General features: G+C 45.1%; 1 protein-coding gene across 3 annotated transcripts in view; it reads right to left on the bottom strand.

Annotated features, from left to right (window-relative positions):
- Positions 1-5,033: 5,033 nt before the first annotated feature.
- Positions 5,034-27,386, bottom strand: part of nphp1 (nephronophthisis 1) — a 155,886-nt gene continuing 133,533 nt past the window's right edge. For all 3 annotated transcript variants that reach the window (XM_070885764.1, XM_070885763.1, XM_070885761.1), the window contains 4 exons: positions 27,112-27,224; positions 24,625-24,698; positions 15,058-15,102; positions 5,034-5,644 (listed from right to left, as the gene is read on the bottom strand). In XM_070885764.1, coding sequence (XP_070741865.1) covers positions 5,366-5,644; positions 15,058-15,102; positions 24,625-24,698; positions 27,112-27,224 — 511 coding nt within the window. In that variant the 3' untranslated portion in view covers positions 5,034-5,365. The remainder of the gene's footprint in view (positions 5,645-15,057; positions 15,103-24,624; positions 24,699-27,111; positions 27,225-27,386) is intronic.

Below are 27,386 nucleotides of genomic sequence, written 5' to 3'. Positions count from 1 at the left end.
CCTGCTACTGCTTCTTTAATAATGGACTCCAACATCTTCCCAAACACAGAGCTGATGGTGCTGTTCCTTGCATTTCTCTTGTAGTTGTTGTGCGGTGAAAATCGTGTCTGTTGTATCCCTTAGTGGACGGAATCTGCATTGTGACTCTGGGAGGAGCTTTGCAGCCACAGAGAGAAGACGGTTGAGGAGGATTCTTGCGATGACTTTCCCTATGGCCGACAGCAGGGAGATTCCTCTAGTTCCGCAGTCGGATTTGTTTTCTTTTTTGAAGATGGTCACGATTATGGCATCTCTGAGATCTCCCGGCATGCTCTCCTGCTTCCAGATGAGAGATGAGGTAATGCATTCGTGCCATTAGCCCTTCTCCGCCATACTTTAGTGCCTCAGCGGGGATCCATCTGCTCCTGATGCCTTGTTCTTGAGCTGACGGATAGCCTTTTCTACCTCACTACAGGGCAGTAGTGATACCCGCCCTGCTATATGGCTCAGAGATGTGGACCATATACAGTAGACACCTCAAAGCGCTGGAGAAGTACCACCAGCACTGCCTCCGCAAGATCCTGCAAATCCACTGGGAGGATAGTCACACCAACTTCAGTGTTCTCGCTCATACCAACATCCTCAGCATCGAAGCACTGACCACACCTGATTAGCTTCGTTGGGTGGGCCAGATCGTGCGCATGCCCAACACGAGACTCCCAAAGCAAACGCTCTACTTGGAACTCCGACACGACAAGTGAGCCCCAGGTGGGCAGAAGAAACGTTTCAAGGACACCCTCAAAGCCACCTTGATAAAGTGCAACATCCCCATCGGCACCTGGGAATCCCTGGCCAAAGACCGCCCTAAGTGGAAGAAGAGCATCAGGGAGGGTGTTGAGCACCTCGGGTCTCGTCGCCAAGAAAACAATCGCAGGCAGAGGAAGGAGCATTCGGCAAACCAGACTCCCCACCCACTCATTCCTTCAACCACTGTCTGTCCCACCTGTGACAGAGACTATAATTCCCGTATTGGACTGTACAGTCATCTAAGAACTCACTTTTAGAGTGGAAACAAGTCTTCCTCGGTTTTGAGGGATTGCCTATGATGATGATGATGATGACATAGCTAAAACGGAGTCAATTATGCCAATGGCAGAATTGTAGGCTTATGGTCTTCGATTCACTGGGATAAAGGAACGAATTTTAGTACTTTAAATGCGAGCACCCAGTGCACAAGGAACTCTTCTATGAACTAAACAAGCACCAAAAAAAGCAACTCCAGATAGTGTTATGTGAAGAAATACTATGAGAGGGAGTTTCACTGGGAGATAGTTAATCTCAATCATTAGCCGGAGTTTTAACTTGGAGACTGGTAGGGAGCAGGGGAGGCTGGAATGTGGATGGGCAACACAGAAAAACAGGTTTCCCTTAGATTTAATTTTTTTTAACTGTTTCCTGCCTACAGTCAGTCAGATTGAGAGGCTGGTGGAGTAGAGAGGAGGAAGGCTGGCATCATTGGAGGTGATCGGATGCCAAAGATCATGGGAGGGACTTGGGGGCCAGGGATTGTTGGAAGGGTGGGGAGGGGCGGGGGGGGGGCGGCGGGGAAGGGAGGATGGAGATCGGGGGGATCGGAGATCGGACCATTCTATCAGACTCTGAATTTGTATAGAGAAAATGGCCTAACTTGTTCTATTTCTACTTCTTTACTATGGTCTCCTCTCTCACCTCAAGAAATAAATCACAGCTGTGGATAAATTGCAGGAAAGAACTACCAGAATTATATCCAACCTCTTAGTTAGAAGGATGGGCCTAAAAATTAGGACTATCTACTATTAGAGATCTCTCATCGGCGGTCCCTTGAACGAGGATGACTTGCTTCTACAAGAGTGCACAGATGTTTCAATGAAGGACCCGATGTTCCAGTCCTGAACTCCAGTTGAAGGGTTGGAAGATGCCTGTACGTGGATTTAGGCCTTTATCCAGTGGCAAGGATTGAACCAGGACGACTGGAGACCTGCTCTGCTGCACGGACCTAGTGCGCACACATATCGCAGTATGGGCTGGCCCATGCTGCTTCTGGGCCCCGTACCCTCATTGGCTGCACCTTCGCCTACGATGTTCCAGGGCCCGGCGCTCCAGCTCCAGCAGAGAAATGATGCTTTGAAGGGGATATAACTTAATTTTTTTTTAAGTGATAAAAGTATTGGATGTCAGATTGGATTGGTTATTTGAGATAGATTGGGATGATAGGCTAAGAGTTAAGTTAGATGCACTGATGACTTAAGTCACAGATTCATCTCGGGGCATCTCCACAGAGCAAGTACTTGACACCAGCCCAGATGACAACTCAGGGGTAGCGAAGCTAAAAAATGTTAATTCTAGCTGTGTACTACTATTTTCTTCTTTAAATGCACCTCTACCTTTGCACAGTTTCTTTGTTTCCAGGGAAATAAAACAAATTTTCACTTCCCCAAAAGTTTAGAAGAGCAGATTTTAAGTTGTTTTTTATTTTAAAACAATCTCTCATTTTTCAGACCAACTGTCATTGATGAGTGCACAAAACAGTGCTTTATATGCATGGCAAAAAATTATGAATCAGCAAATGTACAAATATCGCACCTTAAGATAAGAAAAAAAGCTTGGAACAAGGAACAGTAATTTGGTCCATTAAATCCACAACTTCCACACCAGTCTATGCACCTCAATCCTGTACCGTTCCCCCTCACCCTAACCTCCATGGGAATCAAAGAGATTTGTATACTTCACCCCATTTCCTTACAGGTATTGATTCAATTCCTTTTTAAAGCTATCCATTGATCGAGAACCACGCTTTCTGGCAACCAGTTGCACGTTACTGTATCAAACGTAAGATTTTTTAAGAAAATCTGAACCTGAAATTTTTCCCAGTTTGAATTTGCTGCTAATCGAGGTTATGAACATGGATAAATATCTGCCTCCAAGTCTTAGTGATCTGCATTAATTCCATTTAAGTAAAAGAAATTAATCATTTTTAGAGGGAAAGTTCTTTTTATTGGTCTATATAAAGAGAATGGAAATAATTAACCAGCCACATGATGTTAGCGACGTCATAAAATTCACGGGCATGCAAAAAATCTCGGGACCGAAATTGAGCCCCGCTCCAAACGGGGCGCAACTACTGTTTTTGAAAGTTTTTCTCCACCCCATTTTGAAATTTTTTTGGCTCGGAGCGGAAGTTGTGGCGGCTGCCCTTGCCCTTGCAGCGGGTCCGCCGCCCGACCAGTTATCAGCGCCGCACTGAGGACGTTAGCGCGACGCGGACTTGCCGCGTCACAACGTTCCACCCCCTTCAGTTAAAGGGGAGGCCCGCTTTGAACTCTGCAGCCACTTTAGTGGCAAACATTGGGCCACCAGGGATGGTTTCGGCCAGGCCAGTGGCCTGGCACCCAAGAGGGGGTGCCAGGCTGCCTGCTGGCGGCCCAGCTGAACCCGCGGACATAATTGTCGGCCCGACTTGGCAGTCAGCCGACAAAAAAAAATATCATGGCGTCGCCGGCAGTGCCACTTCCCCTTTAAGGGCGGCCGTGCTGCCAAGCCACAGAGAGGGTACTGACTACAAAAGCTGTTGGGGGCACCGACTGTCGGCGGCACCACTCCCACGGGGCAATTCCGGGAAAGGGACAATTTCCCGAGGGGCAATTCCGGGAAATAGGCAATTTCCCGAGGGGCAATTTCAGGAAGGGATGAACGCCGGTCGGTAAGTGGTCAGCATGTGCACGCCTCAACGGGAAAACGGGTGGAGCGGTCCCTTACACCGCTCTAAAACGGAGGAAGGGCAATTTTTTAAATGGCAGCCCCTCTGCGGAGACTTGGCGGCCATTCCGCACCGACCCGGAATGGCCGCCACTTTCAATTTCGGCCCCCAAATATCTGTACAAATAATCTCCTTTTCACTGTACTAAATTTAATAAAAATTACCAGTACCCACAAAAACAATCACAGTAAGATTGTAACAGTGTTCAATATGTTATAATAGTTAATGCTATAATGGCAACTAGGCTCATACAGCTAGGTCGCCAGTCATCTTGGACTCCCTTGCCACTGGACCAAGACCTTGCTCAGCTAAGCCCGTGTGGTAGCCAGTGTGCAATGGCCACCCCACGTTAAAAGAACTCATGCACAGGCATCTTCCACCCTTCAATGTGAAGTTCGGGACCTGGAATGTCAAGACCTTTATGGATTAAGAATTCATTTTTGGAGTGGATATAAGTTTTTCTCGATTTCGAGGGACTGCCTATGATGAATAGTTAATATTAATTTGACTGCAAGATACATTTCAAAGGGTCACCGTCAAGAGCCCAAATTTATGAAAAATGGACAAACGCTGAATAAGATCACTGAAGTCCCAATGAAAATCCTGGATTCCCATGCAATAAAAATAGAATTTGACTTATTCAAACACTGCAAGCCAATGGCCCAGGTCAACACAAGATGCACTCAATGCAGCTTTTTAAATGTTTTTCTTTACAAGCATATCAACTTGGTTCAGTACATAGGGCCACTGTAAACAAAATTAAGGAGTGTTATGTTTGATTTGTACAACACACTGATTGGCCACAGTTGGATAACTATGTGCAGGTACAAATTAGTGCACATGTACATTAGTTTACTGGCTATATCAGACTAGCAACCTTGGAGGTCATGAGTTCAAATCCCACCATGGAATATTGTGAAATAAATGTGGCTTTGCCCATGCCATCCACGTCAATGTGTGTTTATTTTATTCTGGGCATCCTATTATAGGAAGGATATTAGAATGTGGAAACGGTACAGTGAAGGTTTAATTGAAATTGTACAAGATATAATTATGAAGAGCAGCTAAAATTGGAGTTTTTTTCATCGGAACAGGACTGGTTCCAAGGGGAATCTAAAAGAGGTTTCTGAGATAATGAAAGGTTTTGAGGAGTTACATAGTGAAAGATTGTTTTCATTGGTTGGGGAATTGGTAACAAGTGAGCATAAACTCACATTATCATAGGATAAGATAAAATAAATGTTTTTCATACATAGGGTTATTGAAACATGGAATGCTTTACTAAAAGCAGCAACTGCAGCAGAAACAACATCATTTAAATGAATTGAATAAGTATTTGAAAAGGAAGAATACAAAAGGATTGAAAAGCTAGCATCAGCAGAGATGCGAGGGGCCATATAGGCTCTATCTGTGCTGTGATGTCTCTTGAGTCTATGATAACATAAACCAGGCTAAAATACCACCACATACCACTTCTGAGGGTAAAACTGACAAGGTTACGTTTGGCTCTCTTCCCTCCCAAACAAATACAAAGCGTTTTGATGAACATTTTTTCATGAGAATATTTCCTTTTAATGAAGGATTCATGCGTCAGTCGACAGCAACAGTCTTTCTGGTCATTCCCAGGAAATCGTAGCTTATCTCTGAAATATCAAACGCATGATAAGCATGTTCTGGAGAAAGCAGACCGTAAAGGGAGCCATTTCTCTCTTGGCTTTGCTGTAAAAAGTTAGCAATATTCTTCCAGCGGCTAATTTCAACTTCTTCATCAGCCCATTTGTTTGCTGGTAGAGTAATGGAACGAAGAAGAGGATATACACTGTCATGGTACACTTGGACAAATGAATGCTTCATAAACTCTTGATCTCTCTGTAAAGAACAGAAATAAATTGTAAACTATTTCAATAATAAGGATCTTTAATATATTAATTTAAACACAATAACAAAATGCTTTTGTTACGATTTAGTTGTCAAAAGATGTAAACAATTAAAAACAAAATAAAAAATCAAATCAAATCTTGAGTTAATAGTATCCTGTAGGACAGGATCCTGATCTAAAAAAAACACCTTAACTTGTTGAATCTTGCAAATATCAAATTAAACGCACTAATGTAAAATAAACAACTACTGATTAGAATCAAGTGCCAGGTATTGGCAGGATTGGGCAACTTTATATATAAAAACAAGCTGAGATTTGCCACTTTGGCATCATTTTCAATTTTACAGCAATACAAAAGTGGCAGTACAATTCTGAAGTCAGATTGATGATCAATTTCAATTTATAGTTATACTTTAAGGCATAGCAATTGGATAAAGCCTGAAAACGGGCGTGGAGATCATGATGTGCCCATTCCTTCCAATGCGGGCAGCATGCAAACGTGCTGTTGAGTGGCTGCGCGCCTCAGCAGGGGGCCCAAGTTCGTGCAAGGCTAGCACCAATTAAAGTTAGCCTGCACTTCTTAAAAGGGAGGTGCATTCTGGCTGCATCAGGTACTGGAAGTTGTTGTAGAGGAGTGTGTGAACTTCAGAAAAGGTGACGATGGCGCAATATAGCAGAGAGATGGCTCCCAAATTTACTGAGGCAGCGCTCGAGGCCCTGCTGCAGGAAGTGGCCAGGCAGAGAGGTGTCCTCTGTTCATAGGGGGCCAGGAGGCCCTCCAGTCAGACGCTGAGAAGGGAATGGGAGCAGATAGCTGTTGCTGTCAATGCAGTGTAGCCCCGAAGACCTGGATGCAGTGCAGGAAGAAGTTTAATGACATGAGTGGTCAAGGACAGTGAATTCATCTTCAAATGCCATATCCCACAATCTGCACCACTAGCCTCAAGCACTGCTCAATGCACCATACCCACTCACCTACCAACAATCTCTACCAAACATGAATCATGCCTCACATTCATAGCTTCACCTCACCCTCTCACACCTACCACTTACACCCACATCTCACAGCTTGCACACACTGTCAGCTATTCAACTATGACAGGCATCAACCAAACACATTGCACCACACTCACTGACACACTTCCCTTTCTCTTGAAGGACAAGGTGGCTCATAATGGGAGGCAGCAGGACCTAATTGGTGGGGACAGGCGCGCCTGTATGAGCTAAGCCCCGTGGGGGAAGTCAGTGCTGGAGATTATTGGCAGGACTGAAACAATCCAAGATGACAACATGCTCATACTTAATCCTCCTTCCCACATCCCACTCATCCCACAATCTCATGTGACTTAAAAGCTGCAGATGGTGTAAGCATTCACCTCTCCCCACTCCCACCCCACCCCTCACCACACCATAACCCTACCCTTGTGCCTTTCTCCTTTCAGATACCCAAAACTGCAAACTGGCCAGGCAGTGGTGGAGCAGCAGGAAGTGCAAGAGAAGGAAGTGATGCAGAAGGCGAACCATAACACGATTTCACACTTGGAGCCACCAGATCAGATACTGATAATCCTGACTTTAGAGGATAGGCTAGACGTGGGATTTGCACATGGTGAGACACAGGGCACGAGGGAGGGGGAGAAGGTAGCCTAGGTGCCAGCTTCCCGGAGGGCAAAGTCGCACACGGCTTTTGCTGCACAGGACCCAGATGAGGACTTCGATGGGGCGGCCTACAGAAGAAAGCCGATGGGTATACACAATTAAATGCTTGGTGCATTGGCAGGCCTGCCGGAAAGCCCGAGTGCAACGTCAAGGGTCATCGAACTGAAACGTTAACTCTGTTTTCCTCTCCACAGATGCTGCCTTACCCGCTGAGATTTCCAGTATTTTCTGTTTTTATTACCTTCTCGGGCCAGAACTGCTAGTGGTCAACCTCCAAGGCCATCTGCAATCTTCACCAGGGAAAGTCAGCAGCTTTCCACCAGCCATGCTGCAGCCACTGGGGTAGCACTGCTTGGAGCACCAGGGCAGGCAAAGGCACAAAGAAGAAAGGCACACGGGGAATCAGCAAGGGTGTTTAGTTGACTTTGTTACGGAATATGGATGTATTGATGTACAAAGTTGGTTTTGAATGTGTTTTTGTGGTGGCTTTTATTTTAGCATTGTGGCCAAGAGGACACTGTGATGGTCCGTAACAGAGGGAAGGTAAGGTGCAGGACTGTGGGTGAAAGGGGAATTCAGGTTGCATTCACTGGTACCACAGTCGGATCAGTTGATCACAGGCAGCCTGGCCACAAAAGGGCTGTGTTGGCTGCCTCCTACCTTCCTCGTCCTCCTCCAGTTCCCGCTCCTCTTCCTCCTCCTGTTCAGCTCTTTGCCGTATCCCTGGTGGCAACGGCTGTGCCCTCATGATGACAAGGTTGTGCAACTTGCAGCAGACCACGACGATTCTTGAGCTGAGCTCTGGCAAGTACTGCAGGGATCCTCCAGAGCAGTAAGGCAGTGGAAACCCCAATGGTCTGCTTGATTCCGTGCGGCTTTCATTATAGGCAGGTTGCCCATGTGTGGTTGGGTTGGGCACTGGAGTCATGAGACAAGTGGTCAACGGTTCGCACTTGTCGTCCAATAGCTATCTTCTGGTTTGTCGTAATGGCTGAAATGCGGATCGTACAGCAGACAGCCGCAGAATGAAGGCATCATGGCTGTTGCCAGGATACCAAGCATTAACTTGCATGATGCGCTGAGTATGGTCGCACACTAGCTGGATATTGAGGGAGTGGAATCCCTTCCGGTTGCAGTACATCTCTGAGTTCACATGCGGCGCCCACAAACGACATGTGTGCAGTCAATGGCACCCTGGACCATGGGAAAGCCTGCTATCCTGGTGAAGTCTCATGCTCGCTCTGCCTACTTTTCTCTGGCAAGAGAGTGTCTGTCTTTGCATACAGAGCCTCAGTGACCTCCCTTATGCAACCGTGAATGGCGACTGTGAGATGTTGCAAATTTCGGAAAGGGTACAATGGCGGGAGGAGCAGCAACCCTACAAAGGTATCGAGAGAGCCGAGCAGCGGGAGTTCGGAGAGAGCGTGAGGACCAGCAACCCTACAAAGGTATCGAGAGAGCCGAGCAGCGGGAGTTCGGAGAGAGCGTGAGGACCAGCAACCCTACAAAGGTATCGAGAGAGCCGAGCAGCGGGAGTTCGGAGAGAGCGTGAGGACCAGCAACCCTACAAAGGTATTGAGAGAGCCGAGCAGCGGGAGTTCGGAGAGAGCGTGAGGACCAGCAACCCTACAAAGGTATTGAGAGAGCCGAGCAGCGGGAGTTCGGAGATGGCGTGAGAGCGGGAGGACCAGCAACCCTACAAAGGGATCAAGAGAGCCGAGCAGTGGGAGTTCGGAGATGGCGTGAGAGCGGGAGGACCAGCAACCCTACAGAGGACGCAAGAGCAGGAGCAGCAGCAACCCTACAAAGGACGTGAGAGAGCTGAGCAGCGAGGCCCAACCAGCATCAACTGATCTGCAAAGATAAGAAGTTAAAAGAATCAACGTGTGACGTCACAGGAAAGCAGGGGAGTGATTGATTGGTTAGTTTTTCTCTCTTCTCTTGGGCATTGGTTTAAATTAAGAGCTGGGATTAAAAACTAAATGTTGAAAACTTCAAAAGCTAATTAATTAAACACATTAGAGATGGCAGGGGAGGCGATGTATTACTGCTGCTGCATGTGGGAGCTGGGTGACCCCATTGAGGTCCATGGCGACCACATCTGCAGCAAGTGTCTGCAGCTCGAGGAACTTCAGCTCCGTGTTGATGAGCTGGAGTCCGAGCTTCAAACACTGTGACACATCTGGGAGGGGGAGAGTTACCTGGACGCGGTGTTCCAGGAGGCAGTCACACCCCTTAGGTTAAATAATTCAAATTTGGTCCGTGGTCAGGGACAGGAGGGTGTGACTACAAGCGAGGCAGGTATGTGAATCCAGGAGGTAGTGATGGAGGAGCCTCAGCACTTGCTCTTGTCCAACAGGTACAAAGTTCTTACTCCCTGTGTGGACAAGAGCAGGGACTGCAGGGAGGCTGAGCAAACTGACCACAGCACTGTAAAGTAAATGTTGGTCCCTTAGAAGATGAGAAGGGGGATTTAATAATGGGAAATGTGGAAATGGCTGAGACCTGAAACAATTATTTTGCTTCGGTCTTCACAGTGGAACACACAAAAACCATGCCAAAAATTGCTGGTCACAGGAATGTGGGAAGGGAGGACCTTGAGACAATCACTATCACTATCACTAGGGGGGTAGTGCTGGACAGGCTAATGGGACTCAAGGTAGACAAGTCCCCTGGTCCTGATGAAATGCATCCCAGGGTATCAAAAGAGATGGCGGAAGTTATAGCAGATGCATTCGTTATAATCTACCAAAAGTCTCTGGACTCTGGGGAGGTACCAGCGGATTGGAAAGCAGCTAATGTAATGCCTCTGTTTAAAAAAGGGGGCAGACAAAAGGCAGGTAACTATAGGCCGGTTAGTTTAACATCTGTAGTGGGGAAAATGCTTGAAACTATCATTAAGGAAGAAATAGCGGAACATCTAGATAGAAATAGTGCAATCAAGCAGACGCAGCATGGATTCATGAAGGGGAAATCATGTTTAACTCATTTACTGGAATTCTTTGAGGATATAATGAGCATGGTGGATAGAGGTGTACCGATAGATGTGGTGTATTTAGATTTTCAAAAGGCATTCGATAAGGTGCCACACAAAAGGTTACTGCAGAAGATAAAGGTACGCGGAGTCAGAGGAAATGTATTAGCACGGATAGAGAATTGGCTGGCGAACAGAAAGCAGAGAGTCGGGATAAATGGGTCCTTTTCGGGTTGGAAATCGGTGGTTAGTGGTGTGCCACAGGGATCGGTGCTGGGACCACAACTATTTACAATATACATAGATGACCTGGAAGAGGGGACAGAGTGTAGTGTAACAAAATTTGCAGATGACACCAAGATTAGTGGGAAAGCGAGTTGTGTAGAGGACACAGAAAGGCTGCAAAGAGATTTAGATAGGTTAAGCGAATGGGCTAAGGTTTGGCAGATGGAATACAATGTCGGAAAGTGTGAGGTAATCCACCTTGGGGAAAAAAAAAAGTAAAAGGGAATATTATTTGAATGGGGAGAAATTACAACATGCTGCAGTGCAGAGGGACCTGGGGGTCCTTGTGCATGAATCCCAAAAAGTTAGTTTGCAGGTGCAGCAGGTAATCAGGAAGGCAAATGGAATGTTGCCTTCATTGCGAGAGGGATGGAGTACAAAAGCAGGGGGGTCCTTCTGCAACTGTATAGGGTATTGGTGAGGCCGCACCTGGAGTACTGCGTGCAGTTTTGGTCACCTTACTTAAGGAAGGATATACTAGCCTTGGAGGGGGTACAGAGACGATTCACGAGGCTGATTCCGGAGATGAGGGGGTTACTTTATGATGATAGATTGAGTAGACTGGGTCTTTACTCGGAGTTCAGAAGGATGAGGGGTGATCTTATAGAAACATTTAAAATCATGAAAAGGATAGACAAGATAGAGGCAGAGAGATTGTTTCCACTGGTCGGGGAGACTAGAACTAGGGGGCACAACCTCAAAATATGGGGGAGCCAATTTAAAACCGAGTTGAGAAGGAATTTCTTCTCCCAGAGGGTTGTGAATCTGTGGAATTCTCTGCACAAGGAAGCAGTTGAGGCTAGCTCATTGAATGTATTCAAGTCACAGATAGATAGATTTTTAACCAATAAGGGAATTAAGGGTTACGGGGAGCGGGCGGGTAAGTGGAGCTGAGTCCACGGCCAGATCAGCCATGATCTTGTTGAATGGCAGAGCAGGCTCGAGGGGCTAGATGGCCTACTCCTGTTCCTAATTCTTATGTTCTTATGGTACAGGGGGCCATTCAAGTGGGGGGAGTAAAAATAAATGTTGTAGTTGTAGGGGACAGTATCATAAGGAGGATAGATACTGTTCTCTGCAGCAGACAGCGTGAGTCCCGAAGGCTGTGTTGTCTGCCCGGATTAAGGACATCTCCTCTTGGCTGGAGAGGAACTTGGAGTGGGAGGGAGAAGATCCAGTTGTCATGGTCCACGTAGGTATCAATGACATAGATAGAACAAAGAAAGAGGTTCTGCTGAGGGAGTATGACCAGTTAGGGGCTAAATTAAAACGCAGAACCAGTAAGGTAATAATCTCTGGATTACTATCTGAGCCACGAGCAAATTTGCACAGGGTAAATAAGATCTGAGAAATGAACACGTGGCTCAAAGACTGGTGTGGGAGCAATGGATTTCTATTCCTGGGACACTGGCACCAGTACTGGGGTAAGAGGGAGCTGTTCCATTGGGACGGGCTCCACTTAAACCATGTTGGGACGAGAGTCTTGGCGAATCGAATAACTAGGGCCGTAGAAAGGGTTTTAAACTAAATAATGGGGGGGGGGGCGGTAGGGTTCAGGTGAGCGAAAATCTAAAAGGTCAAAGAGAAAGGAGAAGGCACTAGAGCAAGGCAGCGATGGGGGAAATGATAATCTCCAGCATCGAAGCAGTGACCACACTCGACCAGCTCCGTTAGGCGGGCCACATCGTCTGTATGCTGGACACGAGACTCTCAAAGCAAGCGCTTTACTCGGAACTCCTACATGGCAGGCAAGCTCCAGGTGGACAGAGGAAATGTTTCAAGGACACCCTCAAAGCCTTCTTGATAAAGTGCAATATCCCCACCGGCACCTGGGCATCCCTGGCCCAAGATCGCCCTAAGTGAAGGAAGAGCATCCGGGAGGGCGCTGAGCAACTCGAGTCTCGTCGCCGAGAGCATGCAGAAAACAAGCGCAGACAGCGGAAGGAGCGTGCAGCAAACCAGACTCCCCACCCACCCTTTCCTTCAACCACTGTTGGTCCCACCTATGACAAGAGACTGTAATTCCCGTATTGGACTGTACAGTCACCTGAGAACTCATTTTTGGAGTGGAAGCAAGTCTTCCTCGATTTCTGCCTATGATGGATGATGAAGATGATGATGATAACCAGAGTGTGACAGGAAGGGACAGAATGTATAAAAATGAGAAGGTATCAGAAAGTGGGGTCAAATTAGGGAAAAATGGTAAAAACTCAAAATTAAAAGCTCTTTATCTGAATGCATGCAACATTCGTAACAAGACAGATGAGTTGACGGCACAAATAGATATAAATGGGTATGATTTGATAGCCATTACAGAGACGTGGTTGCAAGATGACCAAGGCTGGGAACTGAATATTCAGTGGTATTTGACAATTCGGTAGGATAGACAGAAGGGAAAAGGAGTTGGGGTAGCTCTGTTAATAAAGGATGAGATCAGTGTAGTAGTGAGAAATGATATTGGCTCAGAAGATCAATGTGGGTGGAGATCAGAAATAATAAGGAGAAAAAGTCGCTGGTGGGAGTCGTCTATAGGCCCCCTAATAGTAGCTACACTGTTGGACAGAGTACAAATCAAGAGATAATGGAGGCTTGTAAGAAAGGCATGGCAATAATCATGAGTGATTTTAATTTTCATATTAATTGGACAAATCAAATTGGCCAAGGTAGCCTTGAGGAAAAGTTCATAGAGTGTATCCGGGATAGTTTTGTTGAACAGTACGTTGCAGAACCAGGGAGCAGGCTATCCTGGATCTGGTACTGTGTAATGAGACAAGATTAATAAATGATCTCATAGTAAAGGATCCTCTAGGAAAGAGTAATCATAGCATGGTTGAAGGTCAAATTCAATTGGAAGGTGAGATAGTTGAATCTCAAACCAGTGTCCTGATCTTAAATAAAGGCGATTACAAAGGTATGAAGGCAGAGTTGGCTAAAGTGGACTGGGAAAATAGATTAAAGTATAAGATGGTTGATAAGCTGTGGCAGACATTTAAGGAGATATTTCATAACTTTCAACAAAAATATATTCCGTTGAGAAGGAAAGACTTTAAGAGAAGGGAATACCATCCATGGCTAACTAAAGAAGTAAAGGATGGTATCAAACTCAAAACAACGGGATACAAAGTGGCCAAGATTAGTGGGAGGACAGAGGATTGGGAAATTTTTAAAAACCAGCAAAGGATGACTAATAAAATAATAAAGAGAGGGAAGGTAGATTATGAGAGTAAACTAGCAAGAAATATAAAAACAGGTAGTAAGAGCTTCTACAGATATATAAAAAGGAAGAGAGTAGCTAAAATGATCCCGCCGGGAAAAGCTGTCGGGGGCACCGAACGGAGGCGGCTCCGCTCCTGCGGCGGTCGGGACGTGCCAGACGGGGCGGGAACACAGGGCACGGCGGAAATGGACCTTAAAGAGGGGGCCAATTTCAGCCTCAAACATGTTCTTGTAATGTACAAAGTATAGATTCAATTATTCTCCACCAAATATTCCAACTCCTCACAGCTGAAGCACAACTCTTCCTCTCTTAATTCCCAATCCACCTTCCTTGTTATTCTCATTAATGTGATGAATTTTAGCATTTTCACACTGTGGTTCATGAGACTGAAGGCTGTGTGTTCTCCAAATTCTGTGTCCTTTGTTCTAAACATAGATCTGGCCAAGTCCATGAGCAGGATTTCTAACGATCGCAGAGAGTGGGCCATTTTCTGTACACCAATTTCCCCATCCTCCAGCATCTCCATTTGGACTTCAACTGCCTTTCCTTTGTTATATTCTTTACCACATGCTAGATTTTATCAAAATGGAACCCTAGGCGCATCCACACAGATCGGGAATGGAAACATTTAAAGTAACAACATTTAAGTTTACATTCCTCATTCCTAGCAGCAGACTACTGAATGTGGCTGAGACAGGTATGGGAACAGCTTATCTACTTGATTTCCTAGCCAGAGAATTGTATGTAGGACAAGCAGACCTAAAAAAAAGGTTAGAGAAAGAAGACTGTGTGCTTTCCAAAGTATGCTCTTTTAGAGCTAGGAGCCAGATAGTTATAAAATAGCTTACTTTTTTTTTTAAGTTCTATTTTTTTCTATTTATTCTCATCATAGCAGTCCTTCCAGCTACATCCCTCCTGTAGGTTGCCAATGTTGTTTTTGAACAACCAGTAAGAGGAGCTGTTTAATGAACCCCATCTGATAAATGTTGTTTGATAATGCTGCTGTGAAGCGCCTTGGAACGTTTTACTACATTAAAGATGCTGTTGTTGTTGATAGTGACTCCCCCTTCCACCTCAACAAAAAACAGCCTGGCCTGTTTGATACTTTTTCATAGCAGTGCAGCAGAAATTGGAAACCTTTCAGAATGGAGGAATCAAATCTATTATAGGCAGGGTCTTTCTTTCTAAATTAACATTATTTCACGTTACTGTTAATTTACAGGCAAACCAGACTGTTTTAGAACATACACCTAAAAAGCCAACATTACCTTCACGGACCGCGTTAAAGTTATTTCCTTTTCAGACCAAGCACTCTGATAAATGGAAAACAAACAGGTATCAGTAATGGCAAAGAATATTTTTAACATTTACAGTGCTTTATAAAACAGCAAAAGAAAATATCCTTACCCTCAGTTACAGAAATAAAAACATTTAAATAAAGAAAGAGTATATTTAAATACTACACAACAGAACTCTGGAGAGGAATATAGCCGAATCATGACCTACTACACTGATTAAGTACAAAGCCATTTTAATAATACCTATAGTAAATCATTACTTTAAAAAGCATATTAGGGTGATTGACATCAGTGTTGGGTTAAAAGAAAGACTATCTCTGTTTTGGTAATCAGTGCGAGCACTGTGCATTCGCAGGTAAGCTATAACACATTTGGGACCTTCTCAAAAGGAAGATACAAATCATCTGCCACTTTTAAATTTAGAGTCAGGCTCCGGAGGGCAGAGAGTGCAGAGCTTGAAATGTAGCCTTGTAATCCCGCACATAGGCGATCGTACCCCTGAGTAGCGCCAGGCTATCAGAGATCTTCCTGCCGGGAACAGCGCAGGTCTGGTCCGGGTGAATCACCAGCTCAAGAGCAGACTTGACCCTGTTGACGATGACCTTTGAAAGGTCTTGTAGTCCACATTGAGCAGCGAAAAGGGCCGGCAGTTTTTGATTTCTTCCCTCTCCCCCTTCTGCTTGTAGATGAGGGTGATGATGCCTTTCCTCATTGATTCTGACATACTGCCAGCCAGAAGCATACCCCCATACACTTCCAGCAGGTCTGGGCCCATCCAGTCCCACAGAGCCCAATACAACTCGACCGGTAAGCCATCGCTTCCGGGAGTTTGATTCGTCTCGAAGGACCGGACGGCCTTTGTCAGCTCGTCCAGAGTTAGCGGGTGGTCCAGACTCTCCTGCTCGCTGTCGTCTAGGACCTCCGTGATAGACGACAGGAACGACTGGGAGGCCGCGCGGTCTGTGGGCTTGACGTCGTACAGCCCAGCATGTCAGGCTGCGAAAACGTCACAGAAGTGTCTTCTTCCTTTAGGTTGGTGATCACAGAGCACCCCGTGTACCTTTTGGAAGAAGCGCGAACACGTCTCATCCTACTCGACGGAGCGGACTCTGGAGTGGAAAATGATTTTGGAGGACTCTGAGGCAAAGAGCGAGGCTTGCTGGCCCTTCACCTCTTCGAGTTCCTCCGCGACATCGACCCCCATCGACTGCAACAGGAGCAGGTTTTGCATATTTGTCTGGAGTTGGGACAATTCCCTCTGTCTCCCTCTCGCCTCCTGAACACCTTTGAGGATGAAGAACCTCTTGATATTTGTCTTGATTGTTTCTCACCAGTGCATCGGGGAATCGCAAAGAGGTTTTACGGTTCTCCAACCTTTGTAATCCCTCGAGTTCCTCCACGTTTTCCGGAGTCAACAGTTTCACGTTCAGCTTCCATATCCCTCTGCCAACTTTCTGGTTTTCCTATGGGCGACAGTCGGCCAGTAGGAGGCAGTGGTCAGAGAAGAACACCGGCGTGACGTCGGTGGATCTGACCTTGAGCGTGTGGGACACAAACAGGAAGTCTATTCTGGAACGGACGGACCCGTCTGGTCTCGACCAGGTGTATCTGCGCGGTGCTCCGTCTGCAGGGTTGCTGAAGACGTTGCACAGCTTGGCATCTTTTACCGCGTCCATCAGGAGTCTGGACGTGGCGTCCAGCTTGCTGTCGGCTCTGCTGGATCGTCCAGCCGCATCGATGATGCAGTTGAAGTCACCGCCCAGAATGACCGGCCTGGACGTCGCCAGCAGCAGTGGGTGCTGCTGGAAGAGGGCCAGCCGCTCGCTTCTGAGGGGCGAGGCATACACGTTATAGCGATGTTTAAAAAATTATACCACTTCTTTAATCGTTGGATTTTCAGCGCTAACACCAATTGACCTGTAGGAGCTGCAGAACCATGATTACATGGCAACGGTGTGGGAATCCAGCTCCTCACATTTACAATCATATTTGCAGGAGTCATAGACTTTGATTGTAAACACTCAACTAGAATTAATCTGAACATTTTGATTGCAAATTCTAACTGATCAAATCTCACTTACCTTCACTATTGTGTTTTACATCAAATGAAGAGCGATTTGCAATTGAACTCAGTTTATTTTCACATATGCATACTCCATATAGCTGAGCTGAGCAAACTAAAGCCATGAGGCAAATGTGACTTAAGACTATAATTCTGAATTTGACCTTTAGATCAAAATTATTTAATTTATTTACTTCAATCAATCTCTTGAGGCAACCTTTCAGGGCTGGCCCAGTTCTAATCCCTGCACTCGCCCCTTTCTTGTAAGCCAAAGAAGACTTGGCTGATTAGGTGTGTGTAGTGATTAAAATTATTATAATCATATGTGGTAGGGTTGAGCAATCAACTGGCACCAGATCTGTTTTACCAAAGTAGTGTGGGTGTTCATATGACAAGCTGCAAGGTTGCTGCAGCTTTCATTTTTATAAAAAGCCCAATCCAATCATTGCCTCCACCCCTGCTTCAGTCCATCTGCTGCTGAAACAGTCACAGTAACATAGAAAATAGGTGCAGGAGTAGGCCATTCGGCCCTTCGAGCCTGCACCACCATTCAATATGATCATAGCTGATCATGCAGCTTCAGTACCCCATTCCTGCTTTCTCTTCATACCCATTGATCCCTTTAGCTGTAAGGGCCACATCTAACTCCCTTTTGAATATATCGAACAAACTGGCCTCAACAACTTTCTGTGGTAGAGAATTCCACAGGTTCACAATTCTCTGAGTGAAGAAGTTTCTCCTCATCTCGGTCCTAAATGGTTTACCCCTTATCCTTAGACTGTGACCCCTGGTTCTGGACTTCCCCAACATGGGGAACATTCTTCCTGCTTCTAACCTGTCCAATCCCGTCAGAATTTTATATGTTTCTATGAGATCCCTTTTCATTCTTCTAAATTCCAGTGAATATAAGCCCAGTCGATCGAGTCTTTCTTCATATCTCAGTCCTGCCATCCCGGGAATTTGTCTGGTGAACCTTCGCTGCACTCCCTCAATACCAAGAATGTCCTTCCTCAGATTAGGAGACCAAAACTGCGCACAATACTCAAGGTGTGGTCTCACCAAGGCCCTGTACAACTGCAGTAAGACCTCCCTACCCCTGTACTCAAATCCCCGCGCAATGAATTCCAGCATGTCATTTGCTTTCTTTACTGCCTGCTGTCTGTACTTGCATGCCTACCTTCAATGACTGATGTACCATGACACCCAGTCTCGTTGCACCTCCCCTTTTACTAATCTATCACCATTCAGATAATAATCTGCCTTCCTGTTTTTGCCACCAAAGTGGATAACCTCACACTTATCCACATTATGCTGCATCTGCCATGCATTTGCCCATTCACCTAACCTGTCCAAGTCACCCTGCAGCCTCCTAGCATCCTCCTCGCACTGCCATCCAGCTTAGTGTCATCTGCAAACTTGGAGATATTACATTCAATTCCTTCGTCTAAATCATTAATGTATATTGTAAATAGCTGGGGTCCCAACACTGAACCCTGCGGCACCCCACTAGTCACTGCCTGCCATTTTGAAAAGGACCCGTTATTCCCACTCTTTGCTTCCTGTCTGCCAACCAGTTCTCTATCCACGTCAATACATTACCCCCAATCCCATGTGCCCTAATTTTGCACACCAATCTCTTGTGTGGGGCCTTGTCAAAAGCCTTTTGAAAGTCCAAATACACCACATCCACTGGTTCTCCCTTGTCCACTCTACTCGTTACATCCTCAAAAAATTCAAGAAGATTTGTCAAGCATGATTTCCCTTTCATAAATCTATGCTGACTTGGACCGATCCTGTCACTGCTTTTCAAATGCGCTGCTATTATATCTTTAATAATTGATTCCAGCATTTTCCCCACCACCGATGTCAGGCTAACTGGTCTATAAATTCCGTGTTTTGTCTCTCCCTCCTTTTTTTAAAAAGTGGTGTTACATTAACTGCTCTCCAGTCCTTAGGAACTAATCCAGAGTCGATAGACTGTTGGAAAATGACCACCAATGCATCTACTATTTCTAGGGCCACTTCCTTAAGTACTCTGAGATGCAGACTATCAGATCCTGGGGATTTATCAGCTTTCAGTCCCTTCAATTTCCCTAACACCATTTCCTGACTAATAAGGATTTCCCTCAGTTCCCCCTTCTTGCTAGACCCTCGGTCCCCTAGTATTCTCAGGAGGTTATTCGTGTCTTCCTTAGTGAAGACAGAACCAAAGTATTTGTTCAATTGGTCTGCCATTTCCTTGTTCCCCCATTATGAATTCACCTGATTCTGACTGCAATGGACCTACATTAGTCTTCACTAATCCACAACTATTACAATGCTCTTCTGGCTGGCCTCCCATCCTTCACTCTCCATTACTGAGCTTATCCAAAACTCTTCCGCCTGCATCCAATCTCGGACCAAGTCCTGTTCACCCATCACCCCTGTGCTTGCTGACCTACCTTGGCTACTGGTCCAGCAATGCCTCCAATTTAAAATTTTCAACATCGTGTTCATATCCCTCGTGGGCTCATTCTACCCCCATAACCTGCTCCACTCTTACAAATGTGCGAGAATTACTTGTTCCTCCAACGTATCCTGGCTCCCTTTGCCCACCACTGGTTGCCGTGTTTTCAGCTGTCTCGGCCCAAAGCTCTGGAATTCCCTACCTAAATGTCTCCCCCATCTTTCCTCCTTTACATTATGTGCATATAGGCACAACTACATGAAGAGGAAAAGAAGAATCTCAGCCATGAAGTAATCACTTTAACCAATAATCTAATGGAAGCCAAGATGACCATGGATAGAACATAAGAACATAAGAATTAGGAGCAGGAGTAGGCCATCTAGCCCCTCGAGCCTGTTCCGCCATTCAACAAGATCATGGCTGATCTGGCCGTGGACTCAGCTCCACTTACCCGCCCGCTCCCCATAACCCTTAATTCCCTTATTGGTTAAAAATCTATCTATCTGTGATTTGAATACATTCAATGAGCTAGCCTCAACTGCTTCCTTGGGCAGAGAATTCCACAGATTCACAACCTTCTGGGAGAAGAAATTCCTTCTCAACTCGGTTTTAAATTGGCTCTCCCGTATTTTGAGGCTGTGCCCCCTAGTTCTAATCTCCCCGACCAGTGGAAACAATCTCTCTGCCTCTATCTTGTCTATCCCTTTCATTATTTTAAATGTTTCTATAAGATCACCCCTCATCCTTCTGAACTCCAACGAGTAAAGACCCAGTCTACTCAATCTATCATCAAAAGGTAACCCTCTCATCTCCGGAATCAGCCTAGTGAATCGTCTCTGTACACGCACCAAGGCTAGTATATCCTTCCTTAAGTAAGGTGACAAAAACTGCACGCAGTACTCCAGGTGCGGCCTCACCAATACCCTGTACAGTTGCAGCAGGACTTCCCTGCTTTTGAACTCCATCTCTCTCGCAATGAAGGCCAACATTCCATTCGCCTTCCTGATTACCTGTTGCACCTGCAAATTAACTTTTTGGGATTCATGAACAAGGACCTCAAAAGAGTTTCACTCAAAAGAGTTTCATGAACAAGGACCCCCAGGTCCCTCTGCACCGCAGCATGTTGTAATTTCTCCCCATTCAAATAATATTTCCTTTTACTGTTTTTTTTTCCCCAAGGTGGATGACCTCATATTTTCCAACATTGTATTCCATCTGCCAAACCTTAGCCCATTCGTTTAACCTATCTAAATTTCTTTGCAGCCTCTCTGTGTCCTCTACACAACCCGCTTTCCCACTAATCTTTGTGTCATCTGCAAATTTTGTTACACTACACGCTGTCCCCTCTTCCAGGTCATCTATGTATATTGTAAACAGTTGTGGTCCCAGCACCGATCCCTGTGGCACACCACTAACCACTGATTTCCAACCCAAAAAGGGCCCATTTATCCCGACTCTGCTTTCTGTTAGCCAGCCAATTCTCTATCCATGCTAATACATTTCCACTGACTCCGCGTACCTTTATCTTCTGCAGTACCTTTTGTATGGCACCTTATCGAATGCCTTTTCTAAATTTAAATACACCACATCCATCGGTACACCTCTATCCATCATGCTCATTATATCCTCAAAGAATTCCAGTAAATGAGTAAAACGTGATTTCCCCTTCATGAATCCATGTTGCGTCTGCTTGATTGCACTATTCCTATCTAGATGTCCCACTATTTCTTCCTTAATGATAGTTTCAAGCATTTTCCCCACTACAGATGTTAAACTAACCGGCCTATAGTTACCTGCCTTTTGTCTGCCCCCTTTTTTAAACAGAGGCGTTACATTAGCTGCTTTCCAATCCGCTGATACCTCCCCAGAGTCCAGAGAATTTTGGTAGATTATAACGAATGCATCTGCTATAACTTCCGCCATCTCTTTTAATACCCTGGGATGCATTTCATCAGGACCAGGGGACTTGTCTACCTTGAGTCCCATTAGCCTGTCTAGCACTACCCCCCTAGTGATAGTGATTGTCTCAAGGTCCTCCCTTCCCACATTCCCGTGACCAACAATTTTTGGCATGGTCTTTGTGTGTTCCACTGTGAAGACCGAAGCAAAATAATTGTTTAAGGTCTCAGCCATTTCCACATTTCCCATTATTAAATCCCCCTTCTCATCTTCTAAGGGACCAACATTTACTTTAGTCACTCTCTTCCGTTTTATATATCGGTAAAAACTTTTACTATCTGTTTTTATGTTTTGCGCAAATTTACTTTCGTAATCTATCTTTCCTTTCTTTATTGCTTTCTTAGTCATTCTTTGCTGTCGTTTAAAATTTTCCCAATCTTCTAGTTTCCCACTAACGTTGGCCACCTTATACGCATTGGTTTTTAATTTGATACTCTCCTTTATTTCCTTGGTTATCCACGGCTGGTTATTCCTTCTCTTACCGCCCTTCTTTTTCACTGGAATATATTTTTGTTGAGCACTATGAAAGAGCTCCTTAAAAGTCCTCCACTGTTCCTCAATTGTGCCACCGCTTAGTCTGTGTTTCCAGTCTACTTTAGCCAACTCTGCCCTCATCCCACTGTAGTCCCCTTTGTTTAAGCATAGTATGCTCGTTTGAGACACTACTTCCTCACCCTCAACCTGTATTACAAATTCAACCATACTGTGATCACTCATTCCGAGAGGATCTTTTACTAGGAGATCGTTTATTATTCCTGTCTCATTACACAAGACCAGATCTAAGGTCACTTGCTCCCTTGTAGGTTCTGTAACATACTGTTCTAAGAAACAATCCCGTATGCATTCTATGAATTCCTCCTCCAGGCTACCCCGTGCGATTTGATTTGACCAATCGATATGTAGGTTAAAATCCCCCATGATTACTGCCGTTCCTTTTTCACATGCCTCCATTATTCCCTTGATTATTGTCCGCCCCACCGTGAAGTTATTATTTGGGGGCCTATAATCTACGCCGACCAGTGACTTTTTCCCCTTACTATCTCTAATTTCCACCCACACTGATTCAACATTTTGTTCATTAGAGCCAATATCATCTCTCACAACTATCCTGATATCATCCTTTATTAACAGAGCTACCCCACCTCCTTTCCCTTCTTGTCTATCCTTCAGAATTGTCAGATACCCCTGTATATTTAATTCCCAGTCTTGGCCACCCTGCAACCACGTTTCTGTAATGGCCACCAAATCATACCCATTTGTAATGATTTGTGCCGTCAACTCATTTACTTTATTTCGAATGCTGCGTGCGTTTAGGTAGTGTTTTAATACTAGTTTTTAAACCATGATTTTTAGTTTTGACCGCTCCTGCAGCCCCTTTATATTCATACATATTGTCCCTTCCTATCACCTTGTGGTTTTCACTTACTCCAGTGCTACTCTGCTCTGTTGCCTCCTGCCTTTTGCATTCTTTTGAGCTCTCACCCACTCTAACTTGCTCAGAGCCCTCACCAGGGTTCCGAATACTCCTCGCATTGAGGCACCGAGCTTTCAGGCTTGCCTTTTTATTACACTTTGACCCTTTAGAATTTTGCTGTACAGTGGCCCTTTTTGTTTTTTTCCTTAGGTTTCTCTGCCCTCCACTTTTACTCATCTCCTTTCTGTCTTTTGCTTCTGTCTCCATTTTGTTTCCCTCTGTCTCCCTGCATTGGTTCCCATCCCTCTGCCATATTAGTTTAACTCCTCCCCAACAGCACTAGCAAACACTCCCCCTAGGACATTGGTTCCGGTCCTGCCTAGGTGCAGACCGTCCGGTTTGTACTGGTCCCACCTCCCCCAGAACCGGTTCCAATGCCCCAGGAACATGAATCCCTCCCTGCTGCACCACTGCTCAAGCCACGTATTCATCTGAGCTATCCCCGGACAACCCTCCTTAAACATACCTCTTTAATCTCGCTTTTAGTCACCACTCCCAATATCTCATTCTTTAGCTCAATGTCAATTTTTGTCTGATTATACTTCTGTGGAATGCCTTGGAATGTTTGCCAACATTAAGGGTACTATATAAATTGCAAATTGTGTGCTGTTGTCACTGTCCATCCATATCCCAGATAACCTACTAAAGGAGGATGTATTTGTCTGTATTTAAAAATAACCACAAAATTGCCTTAACATCTTGCATTTCTATAGCACTGTTAACATATTAAAAAAATCCAACAGCACTATAGTAATGCATCAGCAGACTGAACAGTAGGAGAATTAGGTTAATTGACCAAATACAGTTGTTGAGGCCAATTCATTAAATATATTCAAAAAGGAGTTAGATGTAGTCCTTACTACTAGGGGGATCAAGGGGTATGGCGAGAAAGCAGGAACGGGGTACTGAAGTTGCATGTTCAGCCATGAACTCATTGAATGGCGGTGAAGGCTCAAAGAGCCGAATGGCCTACTCCTGCACCTATTTTCTGTGTTTCTGTGTTACACAATCCAACAGATATGTTTTGAAGAAAGTAAAGGCAGGGAGACAAGTAGCAAATCGAAGACTTGGGAGTTCCAAATAACCGAAAGATCTGTCTCTAATCAAGAGTGCCGTGGATAGGGAAGGATGGATGTACTGGAGGCCAGATTCAGGTGACCATGGATCATGGGCTAGAATGTAGGGCTGGAATGAAGTTACTGAAATAGAGTAGGGCAGTGCCATGGAGGAATCTGTTAACAAAAACAAGAATTTTGAATTCATCGTGGTGGTGAAAATGGAGCCCGTGGAAGTCAGCGAGGACACGGGTAATGCATGAGCATAACTTAGTGCGGGAAAGGATGCAGTTGATGGAGATTTGGATGAGAGGAGTTTGCGTAAGATGGAGCATGGGAGACTGGTGAGGAGGGCATTGGAGTAGTCGAGTCCTAAAGTAACAAAAGCATGGGTAAAGGTTCCGCTGGTGGTATTAGTGAGGAGGAGGCAGGTGCATGCAATGGTATAGAGGTGGAAATAAGCAGTCTTAAAATCTGCTGAAACTAACTGTGGGTTTGAGCATGCTTGGAAAATGGTAGTGTTGAGTAACAACAGACTTACCCGAAGAGCATCAAAAATATCAGTTTGTTCCAGCAGTTCTGGAAACGTAGCCAACACTGGGTTACAGATGAGATCTGCAATGAAAGTAAACAAGGAAAATCATGCTCATTGGTGTACATTATCATAATTCATGAGTCTTTGTGTTCAAAATAATTAGACAAAGTACAAGAACTGGCCCAACTGGCTCAAAAGCAGTAGCTTCCTCTGGCGATGAGAATCATTCCATTGCCATTGTGGTTTGGGCGGGGAATGTAATGGAATGTGTAGTTAATGGAGCTGCTTCAGTGAGGCGAAAACAATCAGTATTAGTCAGTTAGATTTTAGTCAAGCTTAACATGTCGATGGAAGAGTCATTGATTGGAGATGGGGGCCCTTATTAAAAGGGAACAGGCATTAAGGAGAGACTTGGGATACTAGGACTAGTTCTACAGGAGCAGAGAAGGCTAGGAGGAGATTTAACGATGAGGGGTTTTGACAGAATGAGTAGTAAAAAAACTATTTCCTCTGGTTCGGAAATCAGTGTTGAATAGTCATTCATTTAAAATTGACACCAAAAGAGGAGAGAGATTAGGACAGATTTCTTTACACAGAAGGTTGTTTAAGCAGAGAATAGGGAGTGGTTGAGCCAGAGATCATTGCATTTTTGAAAGGTACATTAAATAAATATTTGAAGCAGAGGAAGATACAGGGTTATGGGGACAGAGTCGGCAGTAGGATTAGTTTTAGATTGCTCTTCCCAAGAGCCAGCACAGAAACAATGTGCAAAAGAAATGATTCTCATTCTGTGCTGTAAACTTCTACCGTTCTATGAGACTATATTCCTTTGTGACAAAATTGACAATACGTGCAATTGTGCCATAGAGTTTTTCATTGAAATATTTTTACTTTATTTTCTTATTTCACCCCCACACAACAAATTGCTGGACTCAGTAGCTCATCACCCTACATGCCATGGCATTGGTACTCTCTCATCACTAATAGTTTTTACTCATTTTAAAAGATCAAACAGTACCAATGTACTGATCAGTGCTGTTGGAACAATTCCCAGTGATGGCCACCCCAGTTACAAATCTTACATAATTTTAAGCCAGCTGAGATACCAACAGCAGTGGATCAACAGTATTTTGAATTACAGGGCCTGCAGCAATGAGGTTTCACTCTCACTAATTTGCTCTCCTTCCTTACTCTGATTGCTAAGGCACTATTCTCCCTCCATTAGTTTAGCAAGTGGGCTTGATTCATATGTAAGCCTTGACGATGAGTGAGGACAAGATATCCCAAGCTGGACAGATCACAGCGGAGCTCAATCTTGACTTCACCTGACATTTGCCTGTTCCTATTTCCAGTAACAATAACAACTTGCATTTAAATATCACTTTTAACATAGTGAAACATCCCAGGGCGCTTCACAGGAGCATTATGAGATAAAAGATTTAACACCGAGCCGCATAAGTAGAAATTAGCGCAGGTCAAAGAAGTAGGTTTTAAGGAGCGTTTTGAAGGAGGAAAGAGAAGAGAGGTGGAGAGGTTTAGGCAGGGAATTCCAGAGCTTAGGGCCTAGGCAACAGAAGGCATGGCCAGCAATGGTTGAACAATTATAATCAGGGATGCTCAAAAAGGCAGAATTAGAGGAGCGCAGACATCCCAGGGGGTTGTGGAGCTGGAGGAGATTACAGAGATAGGGAGGGGCGAGGCCATGGAGGGATTTGAAAATAAGGAAGTCAATGTAGGTCAGCGAGCACAGGGATTATGAGTGAGCGGGACTTGATGTGAGTTAGGACACGGGCAGCTGAGTTTTGGATCACCTCTAGTTAACATAAGGTAGAGTGTGGGAGGCCAGCCAGGAGTGTGTTGGAATAGTCAAATCTAGAGGTAACAAAGGCATGGATGAGGACTTCAGCAGCAGATGAGCGGAGACGGGCGGAGACGTGCGATGTTACGGAGGTGGAAATAGGCGGTCTTAGTTATGCTGGAATTTGGGATCGAAAGCTAATTTCAGGGTCAAATATGACACCAAGATTGCGAACAGTCTGGTTCAGCCTCACACAGAAGTTGGGGAGAGGGTTGGAGTCAGTGGCTAGGGAACAGGGTTTGTGGCGGGGACCAAAAACAATGGCTTCAGTCTTCCCAATATTCAATTGGAGAAAATTTCTGCTCATCCAGAACTGGAAGGGGTCACCGGACAGCAATCAGGAGCAGAAGACCTGTCCAATCCTCCCTTCCCCAACCCATGAGCATCTTGGGCAATTGTGGCACTCCTGCTATCTCCACAGCTGAGATTAGCCAACTCAGCACAGACCAGGGTTTGAACCTGGCTCATTCCTGCCCTTTATGGCTCAGCTACTCGCTGTGTAAACTCGATCAACCATCAGTTGAACCTGAAAATAAATTGCTTTTAGTAGAGAATTTTTCTAGTGTAATACATTGGAACGAGCCAAAACACACAGTAACTTTCACTTTTGCAGGCTTTTGGCCTAGTGTTCTCACCAGCACTTTGCATATTAATTCGGTCTTTAAGAAGCACATCTGCAAGTAACTGTCGATAAAATGCCAGCAGTTGGATGTAGCACTTGGGGCCGACCAGAGTATCTGGAAGCAAGCTGCAAATAAAGTAAGCGATTATTTAATAGGAGTTAATCACCAGGAACAGAACTGTAACTGCTACACCAGATTTCCAGGCTGCAGGGCGATACTTTTCCACAGCTTCTGCAGTGTCCACACAAGGATATAGGCTCAGCTGCTAATAAACTGATTAAATCGCC

Source organism: Pristiophorus japonicus, chromosome 7, assembly GCF_044704955.1.
Source record: "Pristiophorus japonicus isolate sPriJap1 chromosome 7, sPriJap1.hap1, whole genome shotgun sequence".
NCBI classification, from domain to species: domain Eukaryota; kingdom Metazoa; phylum Chordata; class Chondrichthyes; family Pristiophoridae; genus Pristiophorus; species Pristiophorus japonicus.
This window is presented reverse-complemented; position numbering and strand designations above follow the sequence as displayed.